Source organism: Mytilus edulis, chromosome 1 (assembly GCF_963676685.1).
Source record: "Mytilus edulis chromosome 1, xbMytEdul2.2, whole genome shotgun sequence".
Lineage (NCBI taxonomy): Eukaryota > Metazoa > Mollusca > Bivalvia > Mytilida > Mytilidae > Mytilus > Mytilus edulis.
The window spans coordinates 30,267,682-30,288,639 of NC_092344.1; the positions used below are offsets into that span (position 1 = coordinate 30,267,682).

At 30.8% G+C, this 20,958-nt stretch overlaps 1 protein-coding gene across 1 annotated transcript in view; it reads left to right on the forward strand.

Annotated features, from left to right (window-relative positions):
- Positions 1-16,222, forward strand: part of LOC139511490 (laminin subunit alpha-like) — a 77,858-nt gene extending 61,636 nt beyond the window's left edge. Inside the window, exons 60-73 of the mRNA XM_071298279.1 lie at positions 515-611; positions 971-1,088; positions 1,327-1,467; positions 1,800-1,948; positions 2,969-3,148; positions 3,921-4,060; positions 6,646-6,790; positions 7,092-7,281; positions 7,907-8,083; positions 10,089-10,245; positions 10,465-10,598; positions 11,092-11,191; positions 12,696-12,818; positions 13,277-16,222. Coding sequence (XP_071154380.1) covers positions 515-611; positions 971-1,088; positions 1,327-1,467; positions 1,800-1,948; positions 2,969-3,148; positions 3,921-4,060; positions 6,646-6,790; positions 7,092-7,281; positions 7,907-8,083; positions 10,089-10,245; positions 10,465-10,598; positions 11,092-11,191; positions 12,696-12,818; positions 13,277-13,416 — 1,991 coding nt within the window. The 3' untranslated portion in view covers positions 13,417-16,222. The remainder of the gene's footprint in view (positions 1-514; positions 612-970; positions 1,089-1,326; positions 1,468-1,799; positions 1,949-2,968; positions 3,149-3,920; positions 4,061-6,645; positions 6,791-7,091; positions 7,282-7,906; positions 8,084-10,088; positions 10,246-10,464; positions 10,599-11,091; positions 11,192-12,695; positions 12,819-13,276) is intronic.
- Positions 16,223-20,958: the final 4,736 nt, after the last annotated feature.

Here is a 20,958-nt window from a genome sequence, read left to right on the forward strand (position 1 = left end):
GATATGAAAATTATCACAAGAAAAGATCAAACGAAAAATGCACAAAATAGCGATAATGATGGTTAGCTTATTGATCATTGAAATTGGACAATGAAGGTAGTTTAGGGGTTAAAACCATTTGATTTTATGATGAATAACAAAATACTAGTTTGGATTCTAGACTTCATATCTTAAATATAAGGCATCATTTTGACGTCAATTTCTTTGAATTCAATTTAGAAATAATTAATAATGACCGTTTTATCATGATAGTAGTCATAATGCTGTGTAAATCATTCTAAACATAAGTTAGTATTTATAAGTATAGTTGTAAAAGGTCTTAAGAATAAAGGTTTAGATTTATTTGATTCATATTTATATAATATTACACTTATATTGTATATTCCATCAATACCAAGTGTTGTGATGATCAGATGTATTTATCTGATCATTCCATGAATATATAACTGAAGATTTTTATTCAATCTTAACCAAAATATTTAAGTTATTTATATTACTATTATGTATATTTCAGGAGTCTCTGGAACCTCCCCTGGCAATCTGAAGGAGTTAGCTTATGAAGATTCCATTTTTATTGGAGGATACAATGAATTCCTTACTCCTGTCGATAAGTAAGTCCATAAACAACATTCACCTTTAACAAATAATACAAATAAATAGATGTGGATGTGGAATGATTGCCAATTAGGCAACTATCAATACAAGTTAAATATCTGAATATTCAGGAGGACTTATATTTAGTAAAAGTTGTCATATTTAGCGTAACTTACAATTTTTAGCTTAAAATTCTTCATCAGATCTTTCTTCATTGGCACTGAACCAAATAACTTCATATCAACAGTAATGAGTTGTAAGGTGTTTGTGCTTTCCAGATCTGTCAGACACAAGTTAGGATATGCTTTGCACAACTTGTCATGCATTCTTGTTTTCTTTTTTTAATTTATTTTGAAAAAAAATTCCTTTTGAACAGGTATGTGAGTTCTATAGGGTTTGATGGTTGTGTAAAGGATGTACAGTTTGATGCAACCATTTGGGATCTTAATAAGAATACGAGGGCATTAGGAGTCTTGCCTGGATGTCCAGCTAAGGTAAAGTATTGTTCCAAGATATTTTTTTAAACTTTTCGTCACTTCTTATGTCAAAATTTAAAATTTTGATATGCAATTTTTCTGGATTTTTTGTAACTTAATCCATTTTAATGTAAGAAGAATTAATACTTTAAAGTAAAACAAATAAACCATAAAATATTATCCATGTATATAGAACACAACTTTCCAACTTAGTTTCAATTCAAAGGAAATAATTTTGAATTTGTACAAATTTTAGATAAGGAGAACAGCCAATTTTGCCTCTACTGGCCATGTTGCCATGGTGACAGATAGTATTGGAGAAAACTTTGATGTGACCTTTAAAATGAAGACATTGACTAATAACAGCTTGTTATTGTATGCTGGTAATAATGCTAAGGTAAGAATGATTTTTTTGTAGATTTTTTTTACTGTATAAGTCAGTTAAGGTTGTGTTTGACTTAAGGAGTTGCATCCTAATATTGGAACTGAAAATTTTATTGTATCATTAATAATACACCAATACCAAAGCTCATGGACTGGCTTACAATTCATCAAACTTATCTGATTTAATTTCTCTCCATCATTGAGAAGTCTGATGGACTCTTAGATAACAAGAATTGGCCATGATCGTAAATCCAAGGGAGCTGAAAGTGATTCAAAACATGAAAAAGTAAAAAAATAAACCATTTCCCATAACACACAATTGATTGTGTATGTATTTTTTTTCAGGATGAAGTATTTTCTGTATCTGTGGTGAATGGTCGTATCATTGTGACAAGTGATGCTGGTAATGATCTGACCACTATAGAAAGTGATGTTAGCTCTAAATATAATGATGGAGAGTGGCATTACTTATCTCTAATGAAGATGGGAAAGAAGTAAGTTTTATTATATTTGTATAATGGTAACTTTTACCATAGTAATAATCTTATCACTTCAGAGAACTTATCTCAGTTCTGATTATAATGATTGACAATCTAAGGGTATTGAAGTAACCATATTTCTACATGATCTACAATACTCCAACACAAGCAAATGGACCTAATTTTTCACAGGATGAACATTGACTGTAGTTATCTGATTAGGTATACACATTTTGATTGAGGATTTATATTCACCTGCAAAACTCAACACATTCCTATAATTGCATTTTTCCAAAAGTGCTTTCATGCACTTTGATTTTTTTTTTAAATGATAGAAAGCTATTAAATTGCAGTTTTTAGCCATCTCAGTATTTAGAATGAAATTCAAAACAGTGTGGTTGTGGCCATTGATTGACACATTAAATTCATCCATTGACTGGGACAATTTACTTTAACGTTTGTCTGTACCGACCACTGTTCACGACGTACCTGCGATAGACATTTAAACTGTGGGGTCACCAAAGGTTTCTTAACGCCTTTAATTATAAAATAATTCAAAAAATCAATCAGGAATAATTAACCTTTATGTTTTGATTTATATAATTGATATAAATCAAAACATCGTGTTATTTCTGATTAATTTTTCGAATTACTTTATTAAGGTGTTGCGAACCTTTCGTGACCCCATAGTTTAAGTGTCTTTAAAAATTAAAGTACATAGTGAGCAGTGGTCTTTACATACAAACGTTCACCTAAATTGTCCCAGTCAATGAATGAATTTAATGTGTCAATCAATGGCCACAGCCACACTGTTTTGAATTTCATTCTATACTCTGTTTTTCAATGCAAAATATTACACAATTTTTGGTGTACCTTTACGTTCATGTATGAAATATGCAACTGTGAATTTTTAGTAAAAAATAATCATTTTGAAATGCTCCTGTTTTTCAGTTATTTCAAAGTTAGCTAGACTTACTTACTTCATAATTTATTCTCACTTGCTCTTTTCACCAAGATTTTTTTTTCTTTTTTCAGACTAATGATGAATATAGATGATAGAGAGATGGTGAATAGAATGTCAAAGGGAGATGACTCTAGTGTTACTACAAATCCAGTCCTGTATTTTGGAGGATTTGATGGAATACTTCCTGATGCTTTAGTTGGATCCACCAGCCCATTTGTAGGATGTATATCTGATGTCACAGTTAACAACAAGTAAGTAAGGGGAGATAACTCTAGTGTTACTACAAATCCAGTCCTGTATTTTGGAGGATTTGATGGAATACTTCCTGATGCTTTAGTTGGATCCACCAGCCCATTTGTAGGATGTATATCTGATGTCACAGTTAACAACAAGTAAGTAAGGGGAGATAACTCTAGTGTTACTACAAATCCAGTCCTGTATTTTGGAGGATTTGATGGAATACTTCCTGATGCTTTAGTTGGATCCACCAGCCCATTTGTAGGATGTATATCTGATGTCACAGTTAACAACAAGTAAGTAAGGGGAGATAACTCTAGTGTTACTACAAATCCAGTCCTGTATTTTGGAGGATTTGATGGAATACTTCCTGATGCTTTAGTTGGATCCACCAGCCCATTTGTAGGATGTATATCTGATGTCACAGTTAAATACAAGTAAGTAAGGGGAGATAACTCTAGTGTTACTACAAATCCAGTCCTGTATTTTGGAGGATTTGATGGAATACTTCCTGATGCTTTAGTTGGATCCACCAGCCCATTTGTAGGATGTATATCTGATGTCACAGTTAACAACAAGTAAGTAAGGGAAGATAACTCAAACTCATTATCAGATTTCAGGTAAGGTTTAATTCAACAAGTCAGAAATTCACAGTTAAGTCTAATGGTCACATTTGAGGATTACATAATCAGTTAACCAAGCTGTAGTAAAATATTAATTTGAGGGCTTTAAGATTAAATGATGTCACAGTGACATGATTGTAAATTGTGAACCCTTTACTTTCAGATTCTTAAACTTTGCTAGTATTCCAAACCAAAATGTTAGAGGAGCTAAGTTCAGTGATTGTCCAATGGTACATCCAGGAGCAAAAATTGAGGAACCAGTTATTCGAACCACTCCTGCTCCTAGTGGTTTAACAACACCAGGTAACTATACACACTTTGCTATTGTAGAATATAAAAGGAGTAGGTTCAGTAAGACCCCTTTTTGGCCCCAAAATATAGCAGTTTTACAAAATTGTTAAAATGTAAACCTTTAGTTATTTATTGTACAGTAGAATGGTTCTGCTACATAAATATGGGCTGTTTTTGACAATACAATGCACATATATCCGGTACTAGCACGATTAAGTCATGCTAAATTACTGAAATCCTCATAATTCTAGCATTTTAGTTAAATTTTAGACGGTTTTCGTGTAAAACGAAAGTGGCCGCATTCGTGTTCATCCTTAATATTGAAATGTAAGTTGTATTTTATGATAATACATAACATATATAAAGGTTGAGGATGAACACGGATGTGGCCACTTTCATTTTAAACAAAAACCATCTGAAAAGTGACATTTTTCGGCATATTAGGTAGATTTTTCATATATGAGCTTGAATCGGATCGTTTTTAATGACTAAATCTGTTAAAATCTTTCACATAAACTAATTAATTCAAATAAAATAGACACTTAAGTGTTTAAAAAGTGGTCAAAATCTTTCGTCAGATGAACCTGAAATTTGAGGCCAAAATTGGTCCTTACCGGACCTACTCCTTTCTAGACTATGGGCAGAGATTAGGTAATTGTAATTGACTGTGATTAATTGCAATTTCTCATGTAATGCGATTTTTTACAAATGGACAAAAATGTGTTATTCAAGGAAAATCTGCATACAGATATATGTATCAGATATATATCAAAATGCAAGTTCCTATTATAAGGATACTCACCTAGTAGCATTATTTGCATTTAAAAAAGAACATACAATAATTTCTAAATGTACAGTAATTAAATGGGTTTTGTTAGTTCTGAAGATTTTGCTAATAGATTTTTATACGACCGCAAAAATTGAAAATTGTTTGGTCGTATATTGGTATCACGTTGGCATCGTCGACGTCTGAAGACATTTGGTTTTCGCACTATAACTTTAGTATAAGTAAATAGAAATCTATGAAATTTTAACACAAGGTTTATGACCACAAAAGGAAGGTTGTGATTGATTTTGGGAGTTTTGGTCCCAACAGTTTAGGAATAAGGGGCCCAAAGGGTCCAAAATTAAACTTTTTTTGATTTCATCAAAAATTGAATAATTAGGGTTCTTTGATATGCCGAATCTAACTGTATGTAGATTCTTAATTTCTGGTCCCGTTTTCAAATTGGTCTACATTAAGGTCCAAAGGGTCCAAAATTAAACTTAGTTTGATTTTAAGAAAAATTGAATTTTTTTGTCTCCTTTGATATGCTGAATATAAACATGTACTTAAATTTTTGATTATTGGCCCAGTTTTCAAGTTGGTCCAAATCGGGGTCCAAAATTAAACTTTGTTTGATTTCAACAAAAATTGAATAATTGGGGTTCTTTGATATGCCAAATCTAACTGTGTTGTAGGTTCTTAATTTTTGGCCCTGTTTTCAAATTGGTCTACATTAAAGTCCAAAGGGTCCAAAATTAAACTAAGTTTGATTTTAACAAAAGTTGAATTCTTTGGCTCCTTTGATATGCTGAATATAAACATGTACTTAAATTTTTGATTATGGGCTGAGTTTTGAAGTTGGTCCAAATCAGGATCCAAAATTATTATATTAAGTATTGTGCAATAGCAAGAAATTTTCAATTGCACAGTATTCAGCAATAGCAAGAAATCTTCAATTGCACAATATTGTGCAATAGCAAGAAATTTTCAATTGCACAGTATTGCGCAATAGCAAGAAATCTTCAATTGCACAGTATAGCAAGTACTTGCAATTGCACAGTATTGCGCAATAGCAAAAAATATCGAATTGCACAATATTGGGCAATAGCAAGAAATTTTCAATTGGAGTTATCTTTCTTTGTCCTGAATTGTAGTTGAATCAACTTAAATCATTGTTTTATACAAAATACAATGTATATTCACTTTTACTACCAACTGATAAAATTAATGTAAAGCAATCTTTACCGTTCAGTGATAACAAGCACTTTTTTTACTTTTTAATATTTTATGATGTATTTAAATGAGTTGTTGCAAACTCCAGTAGAAATTTGAATTGAGATCAGTTTTGGAATAAGGGAAAGGGGATGTGAAAAAAAAATTGGGGGGGGGGGGGGGGGGGGGGGGAAGGGGGGGGTTCAATTTTTCTCATTACAGATTTCATAAATAAAAAGAAAATTTCTTCAAACAATTTTTTGAGAGGATTAATATTCAACAGCATAGTGAATTGCTCAAAGGCAAAAAAAAAATTTAAGTTCATTAGACCACATTCATTCTGTGTCAGAAAACCTATGCTGTGTCAACTATTTAATCACAATCCAAATTTAGAGCTGAATCCAGCTTGAATGTTGTGTCCATACTTGCCCCAACCGTTCAGGATTCAACCTCTGCGATAGTATAAAGCTGCGCCTTTCGGAGCATCTAGTTTACAACTCAAACAAAATAATGGTGGTGGTACATTACTTATTTATTCAATTTACTACTTGACATTATAATAAATAGTGTGTCACAAAAATCTGTCTAGAATTTTGATAATTTACCTCCTTTATTGTAGCTGGACCTGAAGAGCCAGCACAATGTGTCTTGCCTAATCCTACCAGTTTAGGAGCACCATCAGACATGGGAGAAGGACACTTCTTTGGAAAATCTCCTTACAGCTACTTTGAGTATGATCAGTTGCCATCAGGACTGAGAGTCAAGTATGTATTTACTTAACATAAGGTCTGGTAACATTCACAGATTTCCTTTATTTTGTTGAAATCTGAAATTAGACATAATATTTTTGTGATGAGGAGGATTTTTTTCATAGTTATAATTTACATTTAAAGAATTTTAATTGAAAAGTAAGCAAGTATATGTATTGAATTTTGAGTTGCATTTTGAATGTAAAAAGAAACTTTTAAGTGGATGAGGAATTTGACTGTATTGAAATATGAATATTAATATATAAAAGTAAGGAGATGTTTTATGACTAATGATAATTTATAATTTAACCAACAGGTCAGAATTTGAAGTACGACTCAAGACCACTTCTGGAAATGGTGTTGTTTTCTATGCATCTGATGTAAGACACACAGATTTCTTGTCACTGTTTATGAAGGAGGGCAAAGTTATCTTCTCATTTGATTGTGGAACAGGAGAAGCTGTGATTGCTAGTCCTCAAACTTACAATGATGGAAAGTGGCATACTGTAAGTAGATATTACATTGCTTGGTTTTTATTTAACTGGAAACAGATAATTTCATATGTGATAATTTCACATGTGAAATAAACTCTGTTATTTAACTCCTCTGAGGTCATACAACTAGAGATAATGTCAAGAAGTTGTTGATGATGTTGCATTAAAGCAACTGTGAATGCGTAGAAAAAGATATAGTTCCTTACATTTTTTACCTAAATTCCACTAAATATTCTATTGTCAATGTACACAATAAAAAGAATTTCAAATACATAAAAATATTGTTTAAAGGCAATTCTAATTGAAAATTATAGTGAGTTATAGTTTACAGTTATTGTTAACACAAAGATGGACAGTTGTGTTACCTTATTAAATGATTCAAAAGTGTTAAGCTGGAGAGGAGAGAAATCACTTACAGGAAGGGACTGCATTGCAATTTAGCCAAAGTAAATCAAATCCCTTCTTTCAATATATGTTTCCTGATCTTCAAAATCATTTGAGATACATAAAAAAAATCCAAATTATTTGATACCACAAGGCCTATTTTAACTACTGTAAAATATGATTTTATTTAAAAAAAAATTATACTTGTCTATGAGTATTTGAGTTACAAATGTGACAATTTTATCTTGTATAGGTGAAGTTTATGAGGAATTTGAAGCAAGGTGCTATGGAGATTGATGGTGTGAGGATTATTGAAGGAGATGGACTGTCCAAAGGTTCAGCAAGGTCACTGAATGTTAAGCCTCCTTACTATGTGGGTGGTATGCCTGATGATAAAGAATATACAACAAAAGTTGGCCGAAATTTAATGGTGAGTCTTTGACGAAGTACTTCATCTTTTTAGAAGGGGTTATCTCTACCGTATAAGTAAGTAAGTAAATTATTTATTATAGTGACAAATATTTTTCACAAAATATTATATAATACAGTGAGATATAAAAACAATAATGTGTATTGCTTGGCTGTACAAAATTTAGAAGTAATTCATATCCGGACTCTTTCGAGAAACATCCTAGTTATTGTCTGTCATACCAATGATTATATATCTGTTATTTTAGGAATATTTTGCTTTTCACAACAATTTAATCTATGCATGAAAAATATTACAATGAACTCATTTAAACTTGGTATGAAAAAAAGTAATTGGACTTCATAACAAAAGAAAGAAAAGGTAACACTGTTAAAGATGACAGATTAAATACATATTTTTTACATTTGAAATACATTATTGACTCTTTTTCTAGGTTTTGCTATCATATGTAAGTTTGGAGTATATTGACCAGTCAAATTTCATTTCTCAATCTACTTTAATAATACTTTCTGTTCTAAGATGTATATTTGATATAATATTGATATAAAATTAACAAACAATAAGCTTTCTAACATATTTAGTTTAATTCAATGAATTATCTCCCTTGTTTAGTTAAGTTCCTGTACTTCCTGTACAAAATAAAATCTCAATTCTACTTCCATCAGGTATTTTGAAAAAAAGGTCTTACCTTTTTCTTCCTCAGGAATAGATTACCTTAGCTGTATTTGGTAAATTTTTAGGAATTTTGGTCTTCAATGCTCTTTAATTTTGTACTTTATTTGACCTTTTAACTTTTTTGGATTTGAGCGTCACGGATGAGTCTTTTGTAGACAAAAACGGGCATCTGGCGGAAATGCAAAATTTATTCCTGGTATCTATAATAAGTTTATTTATCTACCATGTATGATAGTTAATATTTCAATTTTACCCACTGTGTGAGCACAAAACTCTGATTTCTATTTGCTTTTGATTCTATGACAATAAAAATATTTAAAAAGATATTGTGGTAATTTTTTATTTATTGATGAGGTATGGGAGGTAGCTTATTTTTCTCATTTAAAGACAAAGAAAATTCAAAGAAATTTTTCTGTATATAACAAATTAATATAGTTGCTTTAGTTAGGACTTTCTTGCTATTGGTCACATTGGTTATCTTAAGTCGTTAAAGACTCTGTCCACCTCTGTTATAACATTCAAGCCTTCCTACAACAAATACATCTTAAACAATCTGTTAACACTTTCACAATGCTCCAAAGTTTTTTCCCATGGTACAGCACTATACTACAGAAAAAAATATGTTTTTCATTATGTTACCAATTCCAAATTGTTTGAATTTGTGTTCTCTTAATACTACATATTTTCCCTAGGAATGATATTTATATTGAAAACAACAGTACATTTATTCTTAAATTACATGATATTTTCAACAAAATAGAAATGACATTGTTTCATTGCACATGGAGACAAATTCAACTCACTGTTAGAGATAAAGAATTTAAGATTTTTGTTTCTGATGGGCTAATGAGTGGATTGAAGCAAAAATGACTTAATAAATATGTATTTCTGTATTGTTGGACCAAACAGAGATTTAAAAGTTGAAACAAATCATATTTGGCTATGTACAAAGTTTAATGTTGCTTTCCCTTCCAAAATTATCTCATCATTACATGTTAGAATATGAGTCCTATCAAAAGATTTTAAGGAATAATTGTATTGAATTTTCATATATGCTGATGTCAATTATTGATTTCACTTTCACTAAGTAATTTTGAGTTAAGTTCAAAACTGACATTTGTGACTGTAAAATCTAAGATTGATGTCTGCACTCAAAAACTGATATTTGTGACTGAAATAAAATTTAAGATTGATGTCTGCACCCTGAAACTGTGGTAATAGTTCTATTGCACAAATAAAATGCAGGTGAATTAAACCCGGGTACAAAAATGAATTAAACGTTATTGGTTTATTTTCTCCGTTTATATAATTACTGATTGATTTAATGCAGGGTGTATCCACTGCTTTCCAAGGCTGTATTGCTGACTTGACATTGAGTGGAAAATCCATGCCTACGCCTGTTGTAGAGAATGATGTCAGAAGATGTTATACTGCTGATTACGAGTCAGGATCTTTCTTCTTCAACAGTGGTGGATATGTTCAATTAGGTATGGAAAAAAAGTTGTATATATCTCTGACAAGTTTAAAAGTAAGTCTAGATCAATATTTTTATGGGAATTCTGCCCCTTGAAAAAAAAGTAATATAGGCTTATTTTGTGATTGTTTACAAATGACATGTTTTCTGTTGGTGTTGATATAAGTTTCCCTAAAGCATTCTAGGTACACTTGTATTGAAAATCTGTATTAATTTTCTGATTTTATTACAGATGACACGTTCTCTGTTGGTGTTGACATCACCATATCATTAGAAGTGCGACCACGAAGTTTGACTGGTGTGTTGTTATCTGTTCATGCTGACAATGGTGGTGACTTCTTACTTCTACAGATGGTCAATGGAGAGGTTAGTAGTAAAGAGAATGCCTACTTGTGTATAAAACTAGGATAATCAATTGGTTTGAAAATTTACTATTAAATTAATAGCTGTTGATTAATAAATGTTAGATTTGAAAGCATATACATTTAATTTTATTCAGAGGAGTAAAGAAATGAAATCCTAGCAGTTCAATTGCAAAACTTCTTAAAAGGGGCGTAAAAGGGGGGGACTGGGGGGTATATGCACGGAAGAAAGCGAAACAAAATTGCCATTTCACGATGGAGGAACAATTAAAAATGTCTTGCACATTGATTTTTTGAACAATTTCAGGAAACATGGTGAATAACAAACCCATTTCACAGCTGCACATGAAATAAAAATGGCAAAACACGTTGAATGAAAATAACCCTCTACCACCCTCTTCTAAAAAGGAAGAAGGACATTATTAAATGAACCCAACATATTTAAAGATATACATTTAAAGAATTCTACAATGTTTTATCTTTTTAAATTTTTTCAGTTGATTTTGACAGCTGATAATGGTGGTGGCGAATTTTCTACCAGATATACACCACAAGTAACCAATAAATTATGTGACAGTCAGTGGCATAAGATTGAAGGTAATTCATTTTATATATTTTAACCTCATTTTTGTCGCCTTGACGGAGTCAAAAAGATAGACATACGGGTATGCTGTTTCCGGCGTTGACGACGATGGCGTCAACAATGTATTAGTTTGTGAATAGATCTAGTTTATGGTGAACTACAAGTGGTAGGTCAATCATATTTGGTATGCAGTTGTATAAGCGTTGGCACATCTCATTTCCATGGAGATTATTTGGCCCTGCCCCCTCAGTCATGGTCTATTGACTTCGAAACTTTTGCTTATTTTACATGTATTAGTTTGTGATCAGGTCAGTTTATGGGGAACCACAAGTGGTAGGTCAATGATATTTGGTATGCAGCTGTGTAAGCATCGGCATGTCTCATTTCCATGGAGATAATTTAGCTCCGCCCCCTTAGTCATGGTCTATTGACTTTGAAACTTTTGCTTATTTTACATGTATTAGTTTGTGATTAGGTCAGTTTATGGGGAACCACAAGTGGTAGGTCAAGAATATTTGGTGTACGCATTGGCATATCTTATTTCAATGGAGATAATTTGGCTCCCCCCCCCCCAAGTCATGGTCTATTGACTTTGAAAATTTTACTGAGTTATCATGTATAGTTTGTGATTAGATCAATTCAAGGAGAACCATTAGTGGTAGGCTAATGTTAATTGGTATTTAGTTGTATAAGCATTGGTACATCTCATTTCCATGGAGATTATTTGGCCCTGCCCCCTCAGTCATGGTCTATTGACTTTGAAACTTATCTTAGTTTACATGAATTAGTTTGTGATTAGATCAGTTTAAGATGAACTGCTAAATAATGTTAAGTCAACATGATATTTGGTATGCAAATTTATTATCATTTGCAAGTATGGTTTCCATGGAAAATATATAGCCAAATCCCCTCTTATTCACTTTGAAACTTTTCTATAGCTTACTAGTTAATGTTTGTATTTAGATTTGGGAACGACTTATAATAAGTCAATGGTCATGATGGTATTTGATATGCAGTTGTACAAGCATTGGCACATCTCATTTACATGGAGATTGTTTAGCCATGTAACTCTGTCATGGTTCATTGACTTTGAATATTTTCATAACTTGTTTAAGATGTTACAGTATTGCTATTTTGATTTCAACATTTGTATAATCAAAATTACAAAAAGGCGAGACATATCTCTGTGATAACAGTTTATTAATGAAATTTGATACTTGATAGCACTCGGACAAACATGTGCCTATTGCAATCGGCATGTCTACAGCAATAATTTTTCTGTAGAAACATCATGTATATATACCACTTATAGGTTTGCATTTTATAAATACATCAGTTTCACATGACACTTTTGGGGAGAACTTTTTATATTCATAGATATTTTGAGTGTTTACCTACTGGTTCCAAGATATGATATTTATTATTCAGCTCATAGTGACACAACTTTGGAATGTTACCAGTATAAATACACATGGATAACTGACATTGTTATTTACATCTTTATTTGCTTACTTTCAGCCACAAAAGCTAAGAATGTTTTATTGATGAAAGTAGATGGTGAGGATGTTCCACATGGTGAAGGTAAACCAGGATCATCATCTGCTGAAACGAAGAATCCACTTTATATTGGAGGGGTTCCAGGTAGGTCAAATTGAGTTTAACTATCTACTACAAAGTATTTTTTTATAGTTACTTTTCCATGATTGACCATTGCACAAAGTGTTGAAATTAAAGAAAGTCCATTCCCTGGTCTTGTTAGTGCTCTGACGTACAATTCTTTCCAGATTTTTATCAAACTTGTATCATAGATTTATATCAGGAATGTCTCTAACAAGTTTGAAAATCAGTCCCGATTATTTTTAGAACAGTTATAATCTTGGAAATATTAACTATATGGAGAATTGCATTGCCAGCCCTCTCCTGTGTACATCTTAGTGAACATTAGAAAACATAATTGAAAACAAAAACACATGATATTTTCAAACTTATTGAGGCTGAAGTATTTTGAAGGAACCAGTAACTCATTTATTTCTTCATATGAGCATGAAAGATCAGTTTGTATTTATAAAATATTGTTTCATATTAATTAAATTTTTCAGACTTTGATAGAGATGGTATGTTGGCAGACAGCAATCTGATTGGTTGTATGCGTAACTTGATGATCGATGACAAACCTCGATACATATCTGGTGGTGTTGCTAACGGCGATGTAAACCTTGATGCTTGTCCAGTAAACTGATGATAATACTCTGACCCAGGATGATCCAAACAGAAGATTTATTATTTAATATGCATGTACAATCAAAATATATACAATGGTGCTACTACACATGGTATGTTGTTTTTATGAAAACTTCACCTTTTTATGTCAGCAAAGGGTGTTTAACAAATAATTGTGTTACATTTGTATTGTGAAGTTGTCAGGATTGTGAAAAAGAATTAAATGTGAAGTTATATAGAAAAAATAACTTTAGTATCATTTTAATGAAGGTACACTTTATATAAGTGGCATTGCGCAAACTTTGTAAGCACTATTTGGAATAAAACTTATTGAAAGAACAACATGTATTGATACCAGGTTTACATAAAAGAATTACCATAAAATTCATATATTCTACAATTAAAGAAATGAATTGCTATAGAAATTAATTAATTTGCAATAAGCATATTTTTAATGTTACATAATTTTTTTAACCATTGAAATGATGTTTGTTTTTATGATTTTAACTAGTCTTTTAATCAGGGTAACATGGCGTATAGCTCAAATATTTGTATAATATAAACTAATCAACAGAAATAAATCATTATTTTATATTCAGGGTAATAGACAATCATTTGTACCCCAGAGGCCAAAAAAAGTATACATGTCATGTTTTTCAATTGTGTATTTTGTAATAAACAATAAATATTATATGTATAATTTGTTTTCTGCCATATATCTTTTTACACTAAGTTAAGATCTAAAATTCATAATGATATTATGATATGGAAAGACCATAATACACAATTTTTTTACTTAAATTAATTGTGATAAAAACTCGATGAGGTCTTTTTAAAATCTAGAAATTAATTCACCAGTAAGACCTCTAGAAATGCATCAAAAATCCTGATTACCTTGATTTCAAATAATATATTAGAAAGATTAGGCAAAGAAATGTATTGGTGAAATTTGCTGTATATGTTTAATTCATATGCAGAATGAATTTGAGATGATGACATTTTGTGCAATAATCTATGTGACTGAAAAAATGGCGTTTTCACTTTTCTGTTTGGATCATCTCGTGTGTAAAGACCAACCTCAAGTATATTTAGTGGCTTTAATGTGAATACAAAGAAATTCTGTTTTCAAACTTTTGTCAAAGATGGCTCTAAAATATTTACAAATTTAAATTTTGAACAAAGACATTGTAAATTGTAATCCTAATCATTTTTAACAGACTGAAAGACATTTATAAATTTTACAATATACATTTAGTTTAATAATCCCATAATCAGATAAAATCACAATATTTCTTTGTATTCAGATTTATAATTATTTTAGCAGTCCTTTTGAGTTTTGGTGAAATTTATAATTAATTTTATATTAATAATATGAACTTTTCAAGTAAGAAATAGAAACTCTGGTTGTGATATAAACCTTCCAACCACCATTTACGTGTTCATTAAAAGTTGATTCCATTTAAAACCCTAAGAATCATTTGGGTCAGAATCTTAACTATGTTGTAGTTACAAATTTGACGCTATTGAAATGGGGAGTGTTCATGCATGGTCAATTACAAGTAAAAAGTTAAATATTTCCGAATCAGAAAACAATGTAAATTATTTGTTTTGGTAAATAGACTTGAGTGTTTAAAAATATTTAACAGACAAACAAAACAAAAGAATGTACAATTTTGCTTTAGAAACTGAAAAGGACTGCTAATACAGAAAAAATAATATTATTTTAATATGTTAAAGGATAAGGGATAGATAAAGTTTCTATGCATTTAAATTTATGGGGTTATATGACGCCCATTTCATCTTTTGTTCATCCCTCTCCCATTTTATGAACAATCTCTAGAAATTTTAAACCAAAACATATTCTACTCTGCTAGGTGACATAAAAACATGTAATTGGTATAGTTTATGGATCGTTGGTGGCTAAACAAGATAATTTATAATTAGTGATAGAAATAAATTTCTTTTTAATTTAAACTTTGGACAACTGAGATGTAGAAGAACATTTATATTAATTTTATGATGATACTAGCTTACGTTACTATTCACATTGCTTCCAGCTAAATGTCTATGTTATAGTAAGGATAGATAATTTTATTTAATTTATTACAGTTTTTGTAATTCTGCCTCTAAAACTTGAGTATATTTAGTATTATAATTTTATATTTTTATAAGATTTTATTCGATGTTTTAACAATTTGCTGTTTCAGGATCACATAGTTTTGGTGTACTATTTGGAAATATTACCCAGAATGCATAATATTCTGAAACAATGAGATAGATCTGATAATCAAAATCTATGCATTTATATAATAATCCTTTACATCCAGTTTTTATACCATTTTTTTGTGACTGTACAATCTGTTATACTGATTTTTATTAAACGTCTTCCCCCTTTTACATATTGATATTAAATATTTCACTGAACCAAGAATATTACAATAGTACATTTGGAAATATTTAGATTACTAAAACACCTAAAAATAAAATGTACAAAATATATTAAAACTTTTGTGTTTATGATTCATTAAATCCATTTGATTTGATCACTCTAACAGTTCCTTCACAACAAATCTGAAATGGCTTAGAAAAAAATTATATTTGAATCAGATGCTCTATTTTTTTTTTCTTCAAATTTCAGAATATATGGCATTACTGTATATTTTTCATAAAATATTATAAATAATTTTATAAAATGGTATATTCTTGGTTCAGTGGAGACATAAATCTGTGGACATATTTATGTACATTTAGCTCGTGTTAAGAACTATTAGTTTTGATGAATCAGTTTACTAAATGTATTAAAATATTAAAGCAGATAAAATAAATTCATTGTGTTGTTTATTAATACCAAATAGAATGTATTTTTGATTAGTTCCACTTGTCTTAGCTGAGGTCTTATCCTCTGTTCCTTGTTTGTAAGATCACCCAATGAGACTTAATCATTGACATTTAATTTGCAACTGGTGCTGAAATAGGAACACCACTTATTCCAGAGCATCTGAGATCATCTCAAGTTTTATAAGTTCACCTGCCCTGAAGAGCCAAGTGAGCTTTTCTCATCACTCGGCGTCCAGTATCGTTAACTTTTACAAAAATCTTCTCCTCTGAAACTACTGGGCCAAATTCAACCAAACTTGGCCGCAATCATCATTGGGATATCTAGTTTAAAAAATGTGTCAAATGACCTGGCCAACTAACCAAGATGGCCACCATGGCTAAAAATAGAACATCAGGGTAAAATGTAGATTTTGGCTTGTATCTCTGAAACCAAAGCGTATAGAGCAAATCTGATATGGGAAAAAAAACCAAAAACTTTTAGGTCAAGAAGGCCCTGATATTTTCAGATGAATTGGACAACCCATTGTTAGGTTGCTGCACCTGAATGGTAATTTTAAGGAAATTTCGCTGTTTTGGTTATCTCAAATATAATAATAGATAGAGAGAAACTGTAAACAGCAATAATGTTCAGCAAAGTAAGATCTACAAATAAGTCAGCATGACCAAAATGGTCAGTTGACCCCTTTAGGAGTTATTGCCCTTTATAGTCAATTTTTAACTATTTTTCGTAAATTTTTGTCATCTTTTACAAAAATCTTCTCTGAAACTACTGAGACAAATTTGACAAAACTTGTCCACAATCATTTTTAGCTCCTTATTAGGTTGTATATTGGTATCACCTTGGCGTCATCATCATCGTTGTCGTCCAAAGACATTTGGTTTTCGCACTCTAACTTTAGTAAAAGTAAATAGAAAGCTATGAAATTTAAACACAAGGTTTATAACCATAAAAGGAAGGTTGGGATAGATTTTGGGTGTTTTGGTCCCAACAGTTTAGGAATTAGGGGCCAAAAAGGGCCCAAATAAGCATTTTTCTTGGTTTTCACACAATAACTTTAGTATAAGTGAACAGAAATCTATGAAATTTTAACATATGGTCTATGACCACAAAAGGAAGGTTGGGATTGATTTTGGAAGTTTTAGTCCGAACAGTTTGGAATTAGGGGCCAAAAACAGGTCCCAAATAAGCATTTTTTCTTGGTTTTTGCACAATAACTTTAGTATAAGTTAATAGAAATCTGAAATTTTAAACACAAGGTTTATGACCACAAAAGGAAGGTTGGGATTGATTTTGGGAGTTTGGTCCCAACGAATTAGGGGCCAAAAGGGTCCAAAATTAAACTTTTTTTGATTTCATCAAAAAATGAATTATTGGGGTTCTTTGATATGCCAAATCTAACCGTGTAATCAGATTCTTATTTTCGGTCCTGTTTTCAAATTGGTCTACATTAAGGTCCAAAGGGTCCAAAATTAAACTTAGCTTGATTTGAACAAAAATTGAATTCTTGGGGTTCTTTGGTATACTGAATCTAAACATGTACTTAGATTTTTGATTATGGGCCCAGTTTTCAAGTTGGTCCAAATCGGGGTCAGAAATTATTATTTTAAGTATTGTGCAATAGCAAGAAATTTTCAATTGCACAGTATTGTGCAATAGCAAGAAATTTTCAATTGCACAGTATTGCACAATAGCAAGAAATCTTCAATTGCACAGTAATGTGCAATAGCAAGAAATCTTCAATTGCACAGTATTGTGCAATAGCAAGAAATCTTCAATTGCACAATAGCAAGATATATCTAATTGTACAATATTGTGCAATAGCAAGAAATTTTCAATTGCACAGTTTTGCGCAATAGCAAGAAATATTCATTGCACAATATTGTCTGGTTTTCAAATTGGTCTACATTAAGGTCCAAAGGGTCAAAAATTAAACTTTGTTTGATTTCAACAAAAATTGAATATATGGGGTTCTTCAATATGCTGAATCTAACCATGTATTTAGATTTTTAATATTTGGACCCGGTTATCAAATTGGTCCACATTGAGGTCTTTTAAAAGGGTCTAAAATTGAACATTATTTGATTTCAATTTAAAAATTTTAAGTTCTTAGACCACATTCATTCTGTGTCAGAAACCTAGGTTGTGTCAACTATTTAATCACAATCCAAATTCAGAGCTGTATCAAGCTTAAATGTTGTGTCCATACTTGCCCCAACTTTTCAGGGTTTCGACCTATGCGGTCGTATAAAGCTCCGCCCTGCGGAGCATCTGGTTATGCATATTCTCATCAATTGTGCAAGTATCTAAATTACAGTGTCAGGAACATTTGAAATATCATCATTTGATTATGAAATGAAAAGTCTGAAACTTTGCCAACTTTGCCTTTCATTATTTATGATCAATTTGCAATAGAAATGAAGAACTGTCACATTCGGTTTAAAAGTTATCTTTAACAACATAGCAGTTTTGTTATTGGAATTAAACATTTGCACCAAAAAATGCAGCCCTCGAATTAAAAATGAATTTGAAATAATGAACCAGTGGTCAAAATAAGAAAGAAATTGCTTTAAGAACAAGAATTATGATGAACTTAATGACAAGAGCAACTTTTCTATTGTTCTTAACTCTCTGGTTTATATCCCATCAAAAGAATGTAAAAAAAAAGTACACAAAAAAGTTGCATAAACTAAAATGGGGATCTAAACGATACACATGACGAACTATGTCTAATAAGAGGCGTATAATACATAATACATATAATAACATGTATTATTAGTATATGTTTCTAGTCTGATTGAAATGGAACAGAAGACAACGGTAAACCAGAGATATTACCTTCCCTTATCTAGAAAATGCCTTATCATTTGAATAAAATGAAATACACTCCCCACAATATGTAGAGGGTGATAAAGGCCATAGCTATTTTATTGTTTTGCCTCTCCGTCATTAGTTAACGTGTATCGTTTACAAAAGATTCAGGTTAAAAAGCATGTAACAATGAAATGTCAGGCTGAGGTGTAAATTCAATTTATAATGCTGACAGTTGTGAGACAATTATCAATTTTCTTGTTTTACAGGTATATCTCTAAAAGATGATTATGTATTCTGTATCAAAATTAAGCGGTGATCAGATACATTGTTTTATTGCTGTTTGTTTAATGGAGCAGAATAATTTTATAATTGAAAATAAAATGAGATGGGGAATGTGTAAATAGCAAAACCAGAAACCAAGAAACCAGAAATCAGAAACCAGAAACCAGAAACAAGAAACAAAAAATATATAAAAAATATGTAATGTTGAATATTATTTTTTTAATAACTAAATATAATTGACAAAATATAATTACACATTTATATTAAACTGATAAGGACTGTTCTTTATGCATCTGCTGTAGCTGAAAACCTTATCAGATAAAACAAAACTTATATACAAAAAAGTGTCAGTTCAGTGTTGGACTGCATACTTAACTTGTTACATTGAAAGGATGACATTGATTATAGATGTTTTAATATTGTTTTATATTCTGGCTGTAAACATATCTTTCAAGTGGCATTTTGAGTACAAATTGTGTCATGTTATTTAATCATTTAGATAAATAGTGATCAGAATACCACAAGTGAAATTGGAAAAAAAAAATCAGTTACACTGTTCATAGTTTCTATGTAAAAATGAGTAAAAAAAGAATAAACAGCTGCGCCATGAGCGCATGATACGCCCGTCACATTTTCTAAAAATAAGGTTCAATAACTTCTAAATGTCATATCAGAAATTTATGAATAATTAAAGGGAGGTTATCTTAATAGATATTAACCAGGCACCAAAGTTTAATGAAAACTGCTCAAAGCAATAAAGGTATTGTCTGAAAACTAGAAAATCACCCCTTTTTATGAATAAAATCCCATAACTAGGAAATATAAAATTTAAAATCTATAAAAATTGAAAGGGAGCTTACGTCAATAGATATAAACAATTCACCAAAGTTTCATGAGAACTGCTGATAGCATTTTTGAGTTATTGTCTGAAAACTGGAAAATCCCCCTTTTTTTAATGAATAAAACCCCATAACTCGGAAACATAAATCTGAAATTTATTAAAATCGAAAGGGAGCTCACGTGTTTCTTAAAAAAGTATAAAAATAAATGCCGAAAAAATGTATTCCAAAACAAGAAATATTTGTCATACATTGAGTATACCAGTTCTTTTAAAATTACTTTAAATCTATGCACATAATACTTTGTAAATGAAATTAATTTCGAAGGATACTGGATTGGTCCTGGGCCTATTTGATTTAAATATAGGGTAGTGATTCAAAAAAACAGATTAGTTATTTTCTTGGGGTAAAAATGTATAATATTTATGTAGTAGAATTCAGAATGGAAATCTACATACCTTTCACTGCATCAGCATAGGTCTTCTTCAGGAAAACTTTTTTAGACATAGTTCCTAAATTTTAAGTTTGGTTCGACTGGTTGAACAGATGATTATGAGATTTACTTATTAAAACAATGAAAAGAGGAAAGAAAGGAAATCATAAATCAAATTCAGAGGTGATATTTCTTAAACTTTATAATTGTTTTACATCAGCAACCCTTTACTATAGTAAACACACTTTTAAAAGATCTATAAATAATGTCAACCTTTCAACACAAATAAAAATCCAAGTTATGTTTGTGGTCTAACACTGAACTGACACTTTATAATAGTTTTACATCAGCAACCCT